General features: G+C 37.2%; 1 protein-coding gene across 1 annotated transcript; it reads left to right on the plus strand.

The window, feature by feature from the left end:
- Positions 1–8,238: 8,238 nt before the first annotated feature.
- LOC139457199 (uncharacterized) lies at positions 8,239–15,865 on the plus strand. Its single transcript, XM_071238618.1, has 13 exons — positions 8,239–8,308; positions 9,513–9,827; positions 10,100–10,432; positions 10,769–11,098; positions 11,768–12,091; positions 12,194–12,244; positions 12,519–12,569; positions 12,805–12,855; positions 13,073–13,171; positions 13,752–13,853; positions 14,054–14,164; positions 14,636–14,651; positions 15,585–15,865. The coding sequence occupies exons 1-13, from the start codon at positions 8,239–8,241 to the stop codon at positions 15,844–15,846; spliced, it is 2,115 nt and encodes a 704-aa protein (XP_071094719.1). The 3' UTR covers positions 15,847–15,865.
- The last annotated feature ends 602 nt before the right edge of the window (positions 15,866–16,467 follow it).

Raw genomic sequence — 16,467 nt, forward strand, 5'->3', positions numbered from 1 at the left:
TAACAAGCTTTCATACTCATATAACAAGCTTTCGTACTCATATAACAAACTTTAATACTCACACAACAGTCTTTCATACTTAAATAAGAAGCTTTCATACTCATATAACAAGCTTTCATACTCATATAACAAGCTTTCATACTCATATAACAAGCTTTCATGCTCATATAACAAGCTTTCATACTCATATAACAAGCTTTCATGCTCATATTACAAGCTTTCATACTCATATAACAAGCTTTCATACTCATATAACAAGCTCTCATACTCATATAACAGTCTTTCATACTTAAATAACAAGATTCCTGCTCATATAACAAGCTTTCATGCTCATATAACAAGATTTCATACTCATATAACAAGCTTTCATACTCACACGACAGTCTTTCATACTCAAATAACAAGCTTTCATGCTCATATAACAAGCTTTCATACTCATATAACAAGCATTTCATACCCATATAACAAACTTCCATACTCATATAACAAAATTTTCACCCATATAAGAAGCTTTTATACTCATATAAAAAATTCCATGCTCACAAAATAGTCTTTCATACTTAAATAACAAACTTTCATACTCAGACAAGTGGCTTTTATACTTATATAACAAGCTTTAATACTCAAATATCAATCTTTCATGCTCATATAACAAGCTTTTATGCATATATAACAAACTTTCATACTCATGTAACAAACTTTCATACACATATAACAAGCTTTCATACTCACACAACAGTCTTTCATACTCAAATAACAAGCTTTCATACACATATAACAAGCTTTCATACTCATATAATAAGCTTTCATACTCATATAACAAGCTTTAATACTCATATAATAAAATTTCATACTCATGAAACAATCTTTCATGCTCATATAACAAGCTTTCATACACATATAACAAGCTTTCATACTCAAATAAGAAACGTTCATATTCATATAACAGTCTTTCATACTTAAATAACAAGCTTTCATACTCATATAACAAGCTTTCATACTCATATAACAAGCTTTCATACTCATATAACAAGCTTTCGTACTCATATAACAAACTTTAATACTCACACAACAGTCTTTCATACTTAAATAAGAAGCTTTCATACTCATATAACAAGCTTTCATACTCATATAACAAGCTTTCATACTCATATAACAAGCTTTCATGCTCATATAACAAGCTTTCATACTCATATAACAAGCTTTCATGCTCATATAACAAGCTTTCATACTCATATAACAAGCTTTCATACTCATATAACAAGCTCTCATACTCATATAACAGTCTTTCATACTTAAATAACAAGATTCCTGCTCATATAACAAGCTTTCATGCTCATATAACAAGATTTCATACTCATATAACAAGCTTTCATACTCACACGACAGTCTTTCATACTCAAATAACAAGCTTTCATGCTCATATAACAAGCTTTCATACTCATATAACAAGCATTTCATACCCATATAACAAACTTCCATACTCATATAACAAAATTTTCACCCATATAAGAAGCTTTTATACTCATATAAAAAATTCCATGCTCACAAAATAGTCTTTCATACTTAAATAACAAACTTTCATACTCAGACAAGTGGCTTTTATACTTATATAACAAGCTTTAATACTCAAATATCAATCTTTCATGCTCATATAACAAGCTTTTATGCATATATAACAAACTTTCATACTCATGTAACAAACTTTCATACACATATAACAAGCTTTCATACTCACACAACAGTCTTTCATACTCAAATAACAAGCTTTCATACACATATAACAAGCTTTCATACTCATATAATAAGCTTTCATACTCATATAACAAGCTTTCATACTCATATAATAAGCTTTCATACTCATATAACAAGCTTTCATACTCATATAATAAGCTTTCATACTCATATAACAATGTTTCATACTCATATAACAAGCTTTCATATTGATATAACAAGCTTTCATACTCATATAACAAGCTTTCATTCTCATATAACAAGCTTTCATACTCATATAACAAACTTTCATACACATATAACAAGCTTTTATACTCATATAACAAGCTTTCATACTCACACAACAGTCTTTCATACTCATATAACAAGCTTTCATACACATATAACAAGCTTTCATATTCATATAACAAGCTTTCATACTCATAAAACAAACTTTCATACACATATAACAAGCTTTTATACTCATATAAAAAACTTTCATGCTCACACAACTGTCTTTCATACTTAAATAACAAACTTTCATACTCACACAACAGTGTTTCATACTTAAATAACAAGCTTTCATGCTCATATAACAAGCTTTCATACTCACATAATAAAATTTCATACTCATGAAACAATCTTTCATGCTCATATAACAAGCTTTCATACTCATAAAACAAACTTTAATACACATATAACAAGCTTTCATACTCATATAACAAGCTTTCATACTCATATAACAAGCTTTAATACTCATATAATAAAATTTCATACTCATGAAACAATCTTTCATGCTCATATAACAAGCTTTCATACACATATAAGAAGCTTTCATACTCAAATAAGAAACGTTCATACTCATATAACAGTCTTTCATACTTAAATAACAAGCCTTCATACTCATATAACAAGCTTTAATACTCAGATAACAAGCTTTCATTTTCATATAACAAGCTTTCGTACTCAATTAACAAACTTTCATACTCACACAACAGTCTTTCATACTTAAATAAGAAGCTTTCATACTCATATAACAAGCTTTCATACTCATATAACAAGCTTTCATACTTATATAACAAGTTTTTATACTCATATAACAAGCTTTCATACTTAAATAACAAGCTTTCATGCTCACAAAACAAGCTTTCATGCTCATATAACAAACTTTCATACTCATATAACAAACTTCCATACTCATATAACAAGCTTTCATACTCATATAACAATCTTTCATACTCACAGAACAGTCTTTCATACTCATATAACAAGTTTTCATGCTCATGTAACACATTTTCATGCTCACACAACAGTTTTTCATACTCAAATAACAAGCTTTCATGCTCATATAACAAGCTTTCACACTCATATAACAAACTTTCATGCTCATATAATAAACTTTGATACTCCTACAAGAAGCTTTCATACTCCTACAAGAAGCTTTCATACTCCTTTAACAAGCTTTCATACTCCTATAACACGCTTTCATACTCCTATAACAAGCTTTCATAGTCATGTAACAAGCTTTCACACTGCTATAACAAACTTTCATACCCCTATAACAAACTTTCATACGCATGTAACACGCTTTTATACTGATATAACACGCTTTCATGTTCATGTAACAAGCTTTGGTACACATACATATTCTCCTACAATAAGCTTTCATACTCACAAAACAAGCTTTTTTACTTATATAACACGCTTCCATACTCATATAACAAGCTTTCATAATCATATAGCACGCTTTCATACTCATATAACAAGCTTTCATACTCATATAACAAACTTTCATACTCATATAACAAGCATTGATACGCATACAACAGATTAATTCTAAGTGAAGAAAAATCCTGTGAATATATCAGAATAAGTAACTATGTTAAGTAAACAATATGTAAATATTGTTTCATTTGATGAAAGCACAAACAACAGGAAAATATATAGATGGGTTTCTTCCTTTTGTAGGTAACGTGTGTGATTCATATCAGTGAATCCTGGCAGGAAACTCTATCCAAATGTAACAATAATTTCCGGTCAACCGTATGTAAGTTATAAGTGAACAAGCAAGTCTATATGTTAATCATGCTGTGTTCATTTAACAGTATGTAAATTGTGTTTCATTTAGTAAACGAGGAAACAACACAAACATCTACGGGTGACAACCCTGGACGGGCACCTGAATATTTCCTTATGATTTACATTTCTTGGATGTCTTCATTCAATCGAACAAGGTGAAATTGTGACACGTTTTTTTTCATATATTGCAATTAACAGTTAGAACTTCGATAACATCATCAATTTGATGTACTGAATAATACTGATAGACAAAGCAGAAATAATTAATGCAGATGCACAGTGTGTTATTCTTGTCTGTGTAATTGTTTCGCTATGCAAAATTGATTACCCGTCAACGTATATGAATAACAACACAGATCATACTACGCAAAATACTCTGCAGTCGGAAAGCGCACGTAAAATCTCCAATATAAGTAAGTAAGTCATACGATTTGACTGTGTGAGTGAGTGAGTGAGTTTGGTTTTACGCCGCTTTTAGCAATATTCCAGCAATATCACGGCGGGGGACACCAGAAATGGGCTTCACACATTGTACCCATGTCGGGAATCGAACCCGGGTCTTTGGCACGACGAGCGAACGCTTTAACCACTAGGCTACCCGACCGCCCCTATTTGATTTGAGAGAGGACGGGACAACAGTTCGGCCCGTCACAGTCAGCAACACATCTACGTATGTTCCAAATGACGATCATGCCAATGCAACACCTCGTATGCACGCATTTACATGTCAACACTTGGTTCCTCGATTCGACTACAAATCGTCTTTGTCTTCAAAAACATGAATGTGACAGCTAATTTATTGTATCAATAACGTTCTACAGAGAGAAAATAAAGATGTATTTCTAGACATGTTAAGTAACCGGAATATATGTTTGTGTGTGGTTATTATAACGTTGTCAGACTTGGCTACAGATATTACAGACCACAAGGTATTCTCTTCATCACGACTGCTTTACCCGTTTTGACCTGATATTTGTGCTCTTACTCGGCTTATTTCTGCAAGGGAGGATACCAGGGCTTCTGACATGCCCACCTGACCTGACATGTCTCATTGAAGTCTTATATTTGAAGTTAGTTAAGATATAAAGTAAGTGACACATTGATCATTCCGCTGGACGACTTGATTAGAGAAAGGAAAAGACAATCTGATATTACATAGGAAGCAGACAAATAAAACCAGGAATAACTTCACGTCAAACTGCAGACAAGCGAAACAGTTATCGCCTGTGTTTCCTACTACTTCACTCATTCAAGTTGATAATGTGTGTAGGGTGACTTCAGATAGTAAAAATTATGTTAGGCAGAATAGCATGAAACCTGTATAGACCACGTTTTGTATTACCGCGGCAGCAATGGAGGACTTCACTAAAAGCAAGGCCACACTGCAGTTTTGAAGATAGGTTATTTTATGTTTAAATAAATATTCTATAAGTTACGTGTTGACAATATATAGCGGTTATCACGCGAGTGTGTTTGGGGATGGTAAATATCCTGCATTAGGAATAAACATTGTATTTCGCGAGCCTTGGCATTCTTTAATTCTGTGTTCGAAAATCTCTTTCCCTCTGTCACAAACATTACCGGAACATTGCGAGTTTTCCTGGAATGCGCGCATTAATTTTTATTACGTCACAGTGTAAGTGATGTGTTACTTGGACAATGACAGTAGCCAATATAGTTGAAATCTCGTTCTTATACAGTGGCGAAGCAACATATACGCAAAACAACAGTTGTTTTTACTTGCATTTCGTGGCAATCCATCGGTCTGTCCGCTTGAGTAACTGCCCTTTGTCAAAGGGAAGCTACTCTAACCCTAGTCTATGAGACGTCACGGCCACGGCCAGACGTTGTTGACAGTCGGCCTGTCCTGTCATAACGTTAAGAAGTGCAATCAGATGTACACACAGCGACAAAACGAAACAAGGTAACAATTCAAACATATTTCAAATATTTCAGACATATTTCTGATCCCGCTTGGATAGGGCTGGTGCACTCGCAAAATTGTTTCGTAATTAATATCTCCAAAGTTGCCAAAACTTATAGATTGCCTTAGCTACGTCACGGTTAGACACTTATTTTCAGTATATTAGACTGTCCTTTTGATAATGATAGCAATTATCCCTGATGGTTAATTCTGACTCGATTGCCGAATGAAAAGGGCGACGCCATGTTTGTTTATAAACACGGAAAGTAGTCCCTACTTGACCTATGATATTTGCATCTCTATCTGCATATGACCCCAACGGATATCGTTTTTCCCCCGTTAGCGTTATCCTGCCGAGAAACCTACCCATTATATGATAAATATATTTACACGATCTTTCCAGGTTCAGACATGAAAGCCAATGTCATCTGTAGTTTGTATGTTTGTTGTTTAAAGCCGCACCCAGCAATATTTCAGATAATATGATGGATATCCCTCCACCATCATCTGAATCACGTGAAGTATATATTATCATACTTTGTTTGTTTCTTTGATGTTTAACGCCGAACTCATCAGAATTCTAGCTATATGACGGCGGTCTGTAAATAAGTCTTGACCAGGCAATCCAGTGATTGACATCATGTGCATTGATCAACGTAATTGGGATTTGATGACATGCATCAACAAAGTCTGCGAGTCTGACCACCCGATCCAGTTAGGCGCCTCTTACGACAAGCATGGGTTGCTGTAAATGTCTAACTTGGATATTAACTGGTAAAATGCCATCTGAAATTTACTGCGGAAACAAAATATAAAATGCTATACTTCCCCATAGATAACATCAATATGGAATTTGGGATATGACATGTTGGCAAGAACTTGTCATTCTGGTGGGTACTATTTGTAGCACCATCCTTGCCTGTCTCTTTCTTTGTGCAAATAAATCGGATTCGTTTCTGTTACTTGTCAATTCACAAATTGAAACAATACATTAACCGAGATAGCTATACAGAAGCGGCGAGAGTGTCAAGCTTCCGAGATGGGCTAGGCAGGGAATCGGGGATGATGAGCGATCCTCACATGAATGTTTGTTCCAAAGCGATGAAATGCGTGAGTGATACGCATACATGCTAATGCCCCGTTATACGACCTAACAAGATACTGGAAAGTTCACATGTTTTGAAAACATACTACCACCGTCCCCGGTAAACCGGACCGGAAGTTTAAACACCACTCTGGCATCTAAATATAGTGATATAGTTATTTGCTAACGCCTGATCACTGCCTAAACACAATGCAAAGAGCATCTGCCGAATCACAACAGAAACATTGCAACACAGTTACAATCATTGCTTAACAATATAATACAAAGCATATAAAACTACTCTGATTTACAAAATTAGAACAAGAGAATTTGACCAAAGAGAGACGATCCATCAGTGATATCGTTCAATAATTGTCAAATAGCCATTTACCTTTCACTGATATCCCCACCTGTGAAACGAACTCATTTGCAAATATTCCAAAATCCCATATCGATTCTCCCGAGGTTAATACTCAAAAGATGTAAAGAGAGCCCCTATACCTTTACATAAATAATACTAAATACAGTGTAATGAAACTTGAACCATCAAAATATCTGGTTTATTGAGATAGTGTTAAATTAAGCTACCACAGAGAAGCGTTTAGTGCTGGTAGCTACTGTTGTCAAGGTAGTCGCCATTTTTTAAAACATTTCACACCTCAGCAACAGCCATCTGCGCAGGCGCGAAGTGCTGAGTCAGTATATCAGCTATTTTATCAATACCAGGCGAGCTCTGTAGTTAAATCGCACAGAAGAAAGCAGGGCTAAACAGCCGTGTTATACAACATAACCTTCAAACATGAAACGAATCGTTCATAGAAAATCTGTTTCCTGTTGAGGTAGGCTCTGAGCAATGTTGTATAGTGAACTATCTTCAGGTTTTAATCAGTTTTCTGTCTGGCATGAATACGTTTCTGAAGAAAAACAACGATTTATTTGAGACTTAAAGGCAAATGGGTTTAGTAAATTGAAAGGCAAAGGAAAATTTGACTCAAATCATTCAGATGTTACTTTGGTTTTCATTTAATTAAAACTGATTATATAGATTCACTTGAAAGCTCACACGCCAAAGTCTCGATTTCCCGCAGGACATTACAGTGTCCATGTTTATTACATAGTCGTGGGAAGCAGTCGCCAGTTGAATTTTGACAGTGAGTGAGTGAGTTAAAATTAAACGTCACATCGGCAATATTGCAACCATATTGTGACGATAAATTTCGCAGAGTGTGGTCACAGTGTACAATTTCTAAGAATAAATGCATCACCAGGAAGGTGTGTACAAGCGTGACGGAAACAGTGTACATCACATGACTTGGTTTGATTATTTGACCACGGCCTGTGTTATGCCTGAAGGGTAGTACACAGGAAGTATTTGTAGCGAGCGTGGTACACTGACGAGTTAGTTATTGATATAATCAGTCAGAACCACAGCGGGATGATGTGCAGTTGGACTACTGTCATTTGCGTTTTGTTGTTTTCCCATAGTTGTATAGGAGGGGCGCCGACAGGTAAGACTGATACAATAAAAATATACATAACTCAAGGGATGAGGTGAGGTGAAATGTAATTTAACGTCATGTTCAAGATTATTGAGTGAACGCGCGTCTGTGTTTGTATTAATACTAGAGGGGTCAACTAAGCAATTTACACGAAAATCCACTTTAAATTCATAACTTGGCACGAGTTTTATAGAATGTATATACATCCAGATATGTAAACCACTTGTGACTGAGTTGAATTTTGATAGCTGTAACAGTTGTTAGGCAGTTTCAAGATGAGTGAGTGAGTGAGTATGTTGGGTTTAACGCCGCTTTTAACAGTATTCCAGTCATATCGCGACGTGACAACTTAATGTGGGAGGAAAGCCCGAAGTGCAGGTGCTGACAAACCTAAAAACATAATTGGGGGATTCGAACCCACAATCATTGGTTTCTGGCGTGTAAAAGGGACGGAACCCTGCCTAGCCAATCGCGGCGCCTTAGTAAACTGGGCCATCCGTGCCCCCGTTACAAGATGAAACACGAAATAGTGGAACAGTACGTTTCACATCATTGGTGTTTCTGTTATATACGTGATGAATGGGGGGCATTCATTCATTCAGGGGCCACGGGTGGCCCAGTCATTTAAGGCGCCGTGATTCTCTGTGCAGAGTTGCGTCCCTGGGACAAACCTAGGATTGTGGGTTCGAATCCCTGTTCTCCTCGATTATTTTCTTAGGTTTGTCAGCACCATACCGGTGCTCGTGGGGGGTAGAAGTGTTAAACACTTGAGACCCGCATCACTTCGAGCTTTCCTCCCACATTAAGCTGACACTCCGTGATATAACTGGAATAATGTTAAAAGCGGCATTAAACCCAATGCACTCACTCACGAAAAAAATGGAAAATTTAATCTTAGGCTTATATGTAGACGGGGGTCCAACATAAAGACTCAACAGATAAATGTTCATACAAAAACTCAGTTAATATGAGACAAGTTAAAACATCAAGAACTAAACAGAAAAAAAAGATACGCCACGATCAATGACACGGGACACCTCTCATTCACTGTAGGGAACCCAAACATTGTCATAGTCAAAATGTCAAGTACACAATACACGTCGTGGATATGCTTGTTAGAAACAATCTGCAGGAACGTACACGCGTGATTGTATCTTTATACTTCCATTTACAATAGCATTCTATAGCTAAAACTATCCTTCATGCGTTTCAGTAAACGTAACCGTTGAAGAAAATGCTACACTGTCATGGTCTCTACCCAGCCCTGGAAACAGCGAGTTCACTGTTTGGAACACACGCGCAGGGAAAGCCATATTCCATATAACCAACTACAATAATGTCACTGACGTGAACTCAGAATCTAGGATCACATTTACAGGGAACATATCAACTTCTGGAACAGGATTGTTCAGATTATTCATCAGAGATGTCAAGTTTCATGACGAAGGCCGGTATGATTGTTACTCGCAGTCGCCTGATAACAGAGGATTCACAATTGCTAATTGCGGACAGACACTTATCGTGATGGGTATGTATTAGGCAAATAGTATGGATACTCCCTTAGTAGATGTAACTTTGCTACTACATGCGATGTAAATACATAAATATACCACGCAAAATAGGTTTAAGAACACCCATTTTTTCATATTCCTTTAGTTAATTTGTCATGGCTGGTAGGTATTACAACACATAATCTTCCAATTGCGGGTGTTCTGTAACTATTTTACAAGTAATTAAATTGGCGTTTCAGTAAATGTGTAGTCGTTTGGAAATGTTATATTTGACGCATTTATCTTTCAGCTGCGTCAACTGTTTATAATCGTTTTGGAGAAACAGCAACTCTGGCTTGGAATTTGCATGGATCTGGAAACAAAGACTTTTTTATCAGAAACGATTTTTGGAAGGAAACAGTGTTTCACATAACGAACTATAACAAATGCAACATTGCCAATGAGAAACTGAAATCAAGACTGGAATTCACTGGAAATATAACATCCTCAGGAACTGGTCTCTTCAGCTTCGTGCTCAGTAGCGCTGACGACCATGACTTTGGTCAGTACAGCTGCTACCTTGGTTCACCACAACGTCCAGGAACAAATATTCCCAATTGTGGGCAACAGCTGGTTGTGATACGTAAGTAGTTCATTTACAGAAACACTATCCGGAATTTGAGTATGGTAACTAAGTCTACAGAATTTATCAAGAAGTCTCAGACCAGAGCAGCTGTAACAGGGTATTTTTAAGAGTATGTCCATTCATATATATTTCACAGATATTTTGCCTTTTTCGCCAAATGTTTCCGCGGATAATCTAGACTGGTGTTTCTTTTGCATCGACGATGTATATTTAAGTTGGTGAGATCATCAAACCGATGTCGGTATTGAACCCTATCATGACAGCATTTACAATACACTTACATACCTATTTGAGTAGCCACTCCATTTGCATAATGGTTATTTTTTTCAACAGGAGTTCAAGAACCTTATATCGAGGGCCAGGAAAAGGCATCCTTTGGCGGTTCTGTTAATCTGACATGCAACTCCTTCCTGAACAGTTACCCCAGTTGGAACCTGTCCATGAACTTTGACTGGAGGAGGAACGGAGTAAGAGTGGAGAATGAAGGCAGGCATCAGTTGGTGTCTGGTAGCAGGAGATGGAGAGGCGGGCGATACATGAACAGCAATCTGAGTATCAGTGGCGTGACAAGGAAGAACAGAGCACACAGATACACTTGTCAGACAGTAGTCGGGGACAATATACTCACAGACCACAGTATGGACTATGTCCTTAGCGTAGAATGTATGTATTCATTACAAGTGCCACGGGTAACCTCCCATTTGTTAGACAGCCAGTTGTTGTTACACAGCTTAAAAACTTAAATTTCAAAATGGATTCACAACTAAGAAGGCAACTGTTACCTCAGATGAGTAATGGAACATCCCAGTTTGAGAATAACATGGCTCCATACAAGTGTGTTCCTGTCTGAGACGTAGTATATTCTGCTTTGCATAAGCAAACCATGCCGATAACACCGATGTTGTTGTTGCTTTAAGTGTTTAAGAAGTGGCCTTCTCATGTAGCAATTTGGGTTGACCCGTCCCTTTTTGGGACTCATGTGTGTGAGAGTAGCTACACACTCTACTGGGAGCTTTTTTACTGATAAAAGTTCTGTTTTCGTTTTGATTAGATTTTGCTATTTACCCATTGATTTTGAGAAAGTGATAGAAGTTCTTTGGCTGTTAAGTGTTTATACGTTCGAGTAAGATGAACTTTAGTTGTACTTAGATACTTAGATCCGCATCAATGTCTGGCAAGCTCTCCTCTCACCCTCAAATTAAGTCAGACCCACAATAACGGTGTTTGTGTAGAAATACAGTATTACAGAAATACGGTGTAAAACACACCTCACCTACTCATGTCATTGTATCTGTCGATATTGTTAATAGTAGAAAACTGACTATGTTGTAGATGTGCCTGAGTCTCCTCAGAACACGGAAGTGCACGAGGGAGACACTGTGTTGCTTTCCATGAGGACACCCCAACATCAGTCAAGAATATACCTTAAAGACCCTAATGATAGAAATGTGTTTGAAATGGACTCTGCTGAAGTCTACATATTGGAAACCTACTGGACCAGGATCAAGATCGTGAAAGTCATCACATCGACGGATGAAGTCACTGTACAGTTCCAACTCTCTGACGTCACATCAGCTGATGCTGGGAGGTACCACTGTAGCCTGGAGAAGGGCGGACATGCAGGCTGTGACTGGGAACCCGTGCTGGTCGTTTTCAGTAGGTCAACCTGCCTTGTTCCATTACATGTATGTGTTGTGTGTTTTGTGTTTATTTGGTGTGTGAATATTTAATTATTTTTTTTAAAAACTCATATTTAAGATGACTCTGGGACTGTATCGGCTTCACCATCTGTCGCAACATCTACTACAGGTAAAGTATATGCATATGATTCATAATACTGAATCTCTCAAAATGTCCCCTCCACGCTTGTAGCAATTCTAATTACTGATATAAGCATTTGTGAATAATTCATTGACTTTTGTCTCTTTGTAAGAAGTGAATGAATGATCCTATAAATACATCAGAATACGTAAACACGTTAAGTCAACAGTATGTAAACATTGTTTGGTGAAAGGTGGATGAAAGAGGAAAATATTCAGAATTTTTGTCATTATTATTTCAATAAACATCACATATATTTTAGATGACTCTGTGACTGGGTCGGCTTCACCATCTGTCGCAACATCTACTACAGGTAAAGTATATGCATATGATTCGTACTACTGAATCTCTCAAAATGTCCCCTCCACGCTTGTAGCAAATCTTCTTACTCATATAAGCATTTGAGAATAATTCATTGACATTCGTCTCTTGGCAACAAGTAAATGAATGGTTCTATAAATACATCAGAATACGTAAACACGTTAAGTCAAAAGTAAAATATTCAGAATTATTGTTATTTTTTTTAATAAACATCACATATATTTTAGATGACACTGTGACTGTACCGGTTTCAGAAGTTGACGAAACCTCAACTGTAGGTAAGTATATGATTCATATAATTAAATCGTTTAGATTTAATTCCATATACTAGAGTATTTCCTAAACGCAGTCACTCAGCAAAAGAACCAAAGTTAAATGTTGACACATTTGTCTTTATGCATGCTGCGTAGTGTAATTCTATACATATATTTCGTTATTAAAAAATAATCCACCACCTATATTTTGATTCAACGTATTTGAATATCATTAACACAGTTCATACGACGTATGTTTCGACTGTGACAGAAGATCAAACCACATTTGAGCCAATCACATTCAGCGACTCAACTAGTGATCATGATGATACAACACCTGGTATGTTTATATTTCCATGTGTTGACATGTGTCAAGTATGACATTTCCTCGATTAAATTACAAATCGTCTTTGTCTTCAAACATAAATATGCTAACACAAATTAAAGGGGGGCACGGGTGGGCCAGTTGTCTAGGGGGCCGCGATTCGCTGTGCAGGGTTGCGTCCCTTGGGCATGCCAGAAACCTATGATTGTGGGCTCGAATCCCGGTTCGCCCCGATTATGTTTCTAGGTTTGTCAGCACCATACCCGTGCTCGTGGGTTTCACCGATGTGGAAACGTCTGAAACCTGCATCACTTGGGGCTTTCCTCCCACATAAAGCTGACAGGCCATGATACAACTGGACTACTGTTGAAAGCGGCGTTAAAACCAACTCACTCACTCACAAATTAAAAATGCATTCCTATTAATCCTTAAGTAACGAGAACATATACTTTTGTGAAGGTTTGCTGTAAATGTTGTCAGGCTTGGGTACGGGTACTGTTGACCACTCGATATTCTCCTTATCATAATTGCTTTACTCTGATATCTGCGTTACTTTTTGTAACTGATATCGTTACTCTCACGTGGCCTATTTCAGCAAGTGAAGACAGCATGTCTTCTGGAATGCCCACCTTACCGGATGGATCGACACACTCGCGCAAAGAGCTGACCACAACGACTGAAGCATCTGCCGTGAAAGGTGTGTAAATGGATGGATGGATGGATGGATGGATGGATAGATGATAGATAGATAGATAGATAGATAGATAGATAGATAGATAGATAGATAGATAGATTGATAGATGATATCGTATCTCGCAAAACAAGTCTTATACAAAAACCGCTTGTAAAACAGTGTTCAATGTTTCAATTAATTCAGTTAAAATCCATTTTTTCCAGGAGGGCTGGAGACCCTTGTTGTAGTCAGTATTGGATTCTCGGTTGCAACGACGGTGATCATCTCCGTCATCGCTCTCTTGCTTTGTCGCAGAACATTCAAACGACGAAAAGGTGGGATTTGTTCTGTGTTGAAATACGTCATGATATGCATTAGTTGAATTGTAATTGAGGAATGAATCGGAAGTCAAAATCTAAATAGCACCAGTGTAATGTCAGGGCAGTTGAACTAATACAGTTACTTGTCATAATACTTCTCCAAAGAATATTGTCTGATTACCCAAATGGGCCCAACAGAAGCCAATTCACTCAATCGTTTGTGTCTAGGCCAGGATCGGAACAAGCGTTTGTTTTAGTATTCGGAATTGCTGTGATTATCAATAGCTCAGGATTCGTGATGTTTTGCAACATTGAATATACATTCTACTTATTAATGTGTGTGTGTAGCACAACACATAACGTAAATATAACGACATCATTAGGATTAGAATTATGTTCAGACTTATATCAGTTACATTTAACAGGCGATGAATTGTGATGAATTGCCCCTCTGCGTGAATGTCAACCTTTCTTTCTTTTTCACAGAAACCTCTAACGCAAGGTAGGTTTTGATGTGTTAATCACTATGAGATGAATGTTTATATAAAGGCAAAAGACCCAAATCCCAGAGTACGTGTCTTGACTAAAGGTATCCGTATTATGTAGTTTCACATACTATGTTGTATCCGTGTTTTTCGATTATTTCATTAACGTGTTTTTTTAATATATCATGGCAAAATTACTCGGAATGTGTCAGGATTTCACGAATACTTAAGCATCAAAACAAACATGAAATGTTCTTGAACGCTTGGGTGCCACTGTAGTCAATTTACCTTTAATATGTCAGGTATAAAGGCGTTCAGAGCCCTCTAAGGTTGATCAGACAACTAGACCAATGTGTGTTTGCAATGGATACGAGCAAACACAGTGTAGAATTAGATGGTATGCCATCACATAGGTTGCCAGATTGACACTTGGGGGTCAGTTGGGATAACTGACAGAACATGCAGGTGTTGGTTTACAAAGGTGTCCAGGACTAGGATGGCCAAAATACTGAGACCACTATGCTTGTCGTTAAAGGCGACTAACGGGATCGGGTGGCCAGACTCGCTGACTTAATTGATGCACGTCATCATATCCCGCGGGTTGATATTGCGCGGGTTGATGCTCATGATGTCAACCACTGGATTGTCTGGTCCAGTCCACCATCATATAGCAAGAATAGTGCTGAATGCGATGTTAAACATAAACAAACAAACAAACAAACAAGATGTCGGCTGAAACATTTAACTGTCAGATTTCTTTACAGACTAGCTCTGAAATACTCACATGTATTTTAGAGAATTTACCAAGAGACTTATATATTGTTACCATAACACTTGTATATCGTTTTAGCGAGCTTTTATATATATGTATTTCGATACTTAGAATGTAGATGTACTTCCTATGAATGTCAGCTTAATGATGTACATCCACATTTACCCCATTGTCACAGGCCCCCTGCTCTCGCTCAGGCCGACAATCGCATCTACTTCGAAATTGAAGATGTCCGGCCACCGCAGCAAGACTCCAGTCAGAGAAGAGAGGAAGGAGTCAATCTCAGACCCGAATACGTGAATAGTTGCGGTTACCACGAGCTCCGACACTTACGACTTCAGAAAGACAGCGTGATGCGCATGACCGGAACTAACATGGACGACTGCTGTAGTTTACGGTCGGTGTCCACCGTGAATCATTATGATGAACCATGGATCTAAATAGTCGGCTAGCTGTAGTGCTGTGAAACGTGTCTTTCGGTGGGGCAGGACTTGCTAACTCTTTCCAAGGACCCCTGGTGTCATCAGTCATTTTCAGGGATCCTTTCAATTATTTTTCACTACCATTTTGAAATCGGTTCCAGCAGATAATCAAAGCTTTTTATTCTATAGTGTTGGCGTTAAATAATTAATCGTTTAACATGCTACAGTTGTATTTCTTGGCAACAGTGTTCGTTTGGAAGTGGCCTCGAATTCTCGATGCATCGTCGTTATGATGTTGGATTTGTGAGGAACTTGACAGTATACTTGCATAAAAAGGGATTCATTCGAGATCCAGTTTGTTCAACGAAACTCATTCATATACGCTTTGAGACGGACACAGTCCACGCGCAAAGTCCTGTATAAATTTATTTTTGCTATTATTGTTTTAACCATTATTATGTCAAACTTGATGTTTATCATTTTAATTATATGTATACTGTAGATAGTGATCAAGATACTTACGTCCATTGTACATTCGTCATTGTCTATAAACAGATTAATGTTTGCCAGTGTTATTACATTCGTTTGCTCTGTGCAGGATTCGTGTAATAAATATTGATTAATCAGTCCTTAAGTGAT

The sequence above is a fragment of the Haliotis cracherodii genome, unplaced genomic scaffold, assembly GCF_022045235.1.
Source record: "Haliotis cracherodii isolate W230 unplaced genomic scaffold, xgHalCrac1.p SCAF_12, whole genome shotgun sequence".
NCBI classification, from domain to species: Eukaryota; Metazoa; Mollusca; class Gastropoda; order Lepetellida; family Haliotidae; genus Haliotis; species Haliotis cracherodii.